The sequence below is a fragment of the Carya illinoinensis genome, chromosome 5 (genome assembly GCF_018687715.1).
Source record: "Carya illinoinensis cultivar Pawnee chromosome 5, C.illinoinensisPawnee_v1, whole genome shotgun sequence".
Classification (NCBI taxonomy): Eukaryota; Viridiplantae; Streptophyta; class Magnoliopsida; order Fagales; family Juglandaceae; genus Carya; species Carya illinoinensis.
Genome location: NC_056756.1, coordinates 18,584,494 through 18,588,415, shown reverse-complemented (window position 1 = coordinate 18,588,415; position 3,922 = coordinate 18,584,494). Strand labels below are relative to the sequence as shown.

General features: G+C 39.1%; 1 protein-coding gene across 1 annotated transcript; it reads left to right on the top strand.

Annotated features, from left to right (window-relative positions):
* Positions 1 to 311: 311 nt before the first annotated feature.
* On the top strand, positions 312 to 3,562 carry LOC122310163 (protein FAR1-RELATED SEQUENCE 4-like). The gene is made up of 5 exons (XM_043124042.1): positions 312 to 467; positions 1,828 to 1,905; positions 2,020 to 2,119; positions 2,205 to 3,056; positions 3,234 to 3,562. The coding sequence occupies exons 1-5, from the start codon at positions 312 to 314 to the stop codon at positions 3,560 to 3,562; spliced, it is 1,515 nt and encodes a 504-aa protein (XP_042979976.1).
* The last annotated feature ends 360 nt before the right edge of the window (positions 3,563 to 3,922 follow it).

Below are 3,922 nucleotides of genomic sequence, written 5' to 3'. Positions count from 1 at the left end.
TCACATAAAAAACTTGTAATTTTAAAATTAATTTACATGTGGTCAATGGCACAATGACACAATAATATAATTGTTAATAAGCATTTACCCAAATCGTACAACAGTAGTGAAAAATTTGTTCCCACTAGAGAGTGTTGCCGTATAGGGTATTTTCAAGGCGATTCGTATAGGAAATTGCACAACCTTCTAGACGTCATTTCACCAGAAATGAAAGGGATTCAACAAATCAATGGTCCTTGCAAGGAGTCATACAAGGTGATTTAATCGCTCAACGAAGAGAAAATGAGAATCGAAGAAAATAGAAATAGAAGATGGAGATGAGAGACTCAGAGAAAATGCACAAAGAAGAAGGAGAGAAGAGCGAGAAAGACAGACTTACCAACATAGGTCTGGAAGACAACGGCGAAGAAGACGACCGGTGGAAAAAAGGGGACGAACGAGGAAGCTTGAGGGTGAAGAAGAGCCAGGCAACATAATACTGAGACGCTTTTAGGTCGAATAAAGAGAAAAGAACGAGAGAAAGAGAGAGTGGGAGGTTGATGAAAATAATAAAGAGTAGTTCTATAGAGCAGCCACTATAGCGCTGCACACAGTGCATACCCTACGTGGCTGCCTTTTTTTAAAAAAAAAAAAAACGATGCGTTTTGTTTGTTTTGTAATTCGGTTGGATTGGGTTTGCTTTTTTTCATTTTGCTTCCCCCATTCAAATTTTTCTCGCGAAAGAGCTCCTCCCTTGGCCCCCCCCCCCCCCACGTCGTATCAGATTCCTTTGCCCAGCGTCGCCCGGCAACGCCGTCTCTTCGTCCAGAGACACCAAGCGATCTTCCTCTGTCTGGACAGTGCCGCCACTCACTGAGTGCTCCTCTAACGGAGCAAATCAAATTAATAGCCCGAGTACAAAAGCCCTCCGACGTTCCTCTATTTCGCCGTTGTCCCTGGTCAACGGTAAATCTTGTACCCTTTTTCCTTCCATATGATTATGTTGTTATTGTTTACAGAGAGAGGTGCAATAAAAGGGTTTTGTGAGATGGATTTCGAATGTGTTAGGGCATGGAGAAAGAACCAAACTTTCTGCTTTTGATGACCTCTGTTTTGATTAAAGTTTTGAAAGCCATCTTTTTTATTCTACTGGAGTGAAAGTATAGTTTTAAATCTAAGTCTAGGAGCCGTAACTTTAGTATATATTAATACATTGCCTGTTGCCTTCCTTTTGGTGCATTGGAAAAGTAGTGATTACCTCGATTTGGTTGGACTGGAGCATGCATGTCCCAAAGCTTGCACTGATGATACTATCTTAAAAACTAACCATGATGCTTAGATTGGAGCTTGGTCCAAAAGCTTGGACTGGAGCTTTTGATGACAGCCACATGTTTTCATTAAAGTTTTGAAAGCCATCTTTTTATTCTACTGGAGTGAAACTTTAGTTTTAAATCTAAGTCTAGGAGCCGTAACTTTAGTATATATTAACACATTGCCTGTTGCCTTCCTTCTGGTGCATTGGAAAAATAGTGATTACCTCGATTTGATTGGACTAAAGCATGCAGGTTCCAAAGCTTGCACTGATGATACTATTTTAAAAACTAACCATGACACTTAGAACTGAGAATGAATGCACTGTTGTTAGTTTAAATTAGGAATATAGTTATAATTAATAGACACAAACAGATACTGAACATGTGTAACCTGCAATTTACAAAGGGAATAGACTCGATTTTTTTTACTTGCATTCCTTAAAGGGCATAGCATATATCTTGTTTCAGTGTATATTAATTTTTAAAATAAGTGTGTTTGACGTGCTCATGAATCTAACTATTTCCATACTTACAGCATGAAGTTGATGTAAATATGTCCTACCCTCAACTGAGTAATTCGGATGACTTTATGCGAGTTGAAGAGCCATTCCAAGTATTACTTCTCCTAAATTTTTAGCCAATATTCAACAAGTTAACATGTTAATCTGTTTTGCAATCATTATTCCAAACTAATGCCCATAATTTTTTGCGATGCTAAAATATGTAGTACCCTTCGTTGAGCAATTCAGATGCATTAAGGCAGGAATTTTCCGAATGCCTAGATTTCTCTGAAAATGTTGATTGTACATTTGACGATGCTGCTGATGGTATTTAACTTTTGTATGAAAATCATACTTTAATGACGCTCTCATTGAATTTATGCTAATCCATTTACTTTGTTTTCATCTTTAGAAATATACTTCGACATAGATGAAGACTTAGAGGGTACCACCGTTGTCCCGGATGATGAGGTAACGGTTGAAGCACCAAGATCTGGGATGGAATTCAAGAGTGTAAAAGAGCTTTTGGCGTACTATAAGAAATATGCCAAGCAAGAGGGATTCGGTGTAAGGACACAGAGGACGAAGAGAGATGATGATGGTCGGCCTGTATATGTCACTATTGGTTGTGCCCGTGGAGAAAAATACCAACCAAAGCACAATAATATATCTAAGCCACGGCCAACGACTAAAACGGATTGTAAGGCGAAGGTAAGTGCCACATTGAAACAAAATGAAAAATGGCTTCTCACCAGTATTGAGAATACACACAACCATATTACTGTGAGCCCCAAGAAGACAAGACTCTTAAGATCACACAAGGTTCTAGATGAATATAGTCAAAGGATCCTTAAGCTGAATGACAGAGCCGGTATCCGAATGAATAAGAATTATTATTCTCTAGTAGTTGATGCTAGGGGATTTGAAAACCTAGAATTTCAAGAGAAAGATTGTCGGAATTTCATTGATAAGTCTAGACATTTAAGGTTAGGAAAAAGAGGTGGCGAAGCACTTAGGGTTTATTTCCAAAAAATGAGACAGAAGAATGATGGTTTCGTTTACGACATCGACGTTGATGATGAGGGAAGGTTAAGAAATGTTTTTTGGGCCGATGCACGTAGTCGAGCGGCTTATGAGTGTTTCGGAGACGTTGTGACATTCGACACAACGTACCTAACAAATCAATACGGAATGCCTTTTGCTCCATTTGTCGGTGTTAATCATCATGGGCAATCCATATTACTAGGGGCAGGCTTGTTGTCAAGTGAGGACACACACACCTTCATTTGGTTGTTTAGAATGTGGTTGGATTGTATGAATGGTTGAGCGCCGAAAGTGATCATAACTGACCAAGACCGAACAATGAAGAATGCAATTGCCCTTGTATTTCTGGGAACCCGCCATAAATATTGTCTATAGCATATAATACGCAAACTTCCAGAGAAGTTAGGGTCTCACTCCCATTTCAGCATAAGGTTGAAGACCTCCATTCAGGCTGCTTTGTATGATTCACGCACCTGCACGGAATTTGAGGAGAGGTGGGGTCAACTACTTGATAAGTATGATTTAAAAGGGAATAATTGGCTCCAATCCTTATACGAGGAAAGGATTTTTTGGGTTCCAGCTTATTTGAAAGACGTATTTTGGGCTGGTATGAGCATGATCCAACGTTTAGAAAGCATGAATGCTTTTTTCGACGGGTATGTCCATTCTGGAACGACCTTGAAAGAATTTATCGACCAATTCGATAATGCTCTCAGAAAAAGGTAGAGGTGGAGACCACAGCTGATTTCAACTCTATTAACCAAACGATCCCCTGTGTGTCCCCTTTCAACTTTGAGAAGCAGTTTCAGAAAGTATACACGGCAACAAAGTTTAAAGAGTTCTAAAAAGAGTTGATAGGCCTAATGTGTTGTAATTGCACACTGGTCTCCCAACAAGGGTGCATTCAACTTTCGATATTTTGGATGAAATAGGTTTTGATGACTGCACAAAATTAGTCCACTACATACTTTATTATAATGAAAATGAGTGCGAATTAAAATGCACATGTGCTCTATTTGAGATGAGGAGAATTCTATGTAGGCATGCACTTAGAGTTTGTCAGTTTAAGAAGATTAGTGTGTTGCC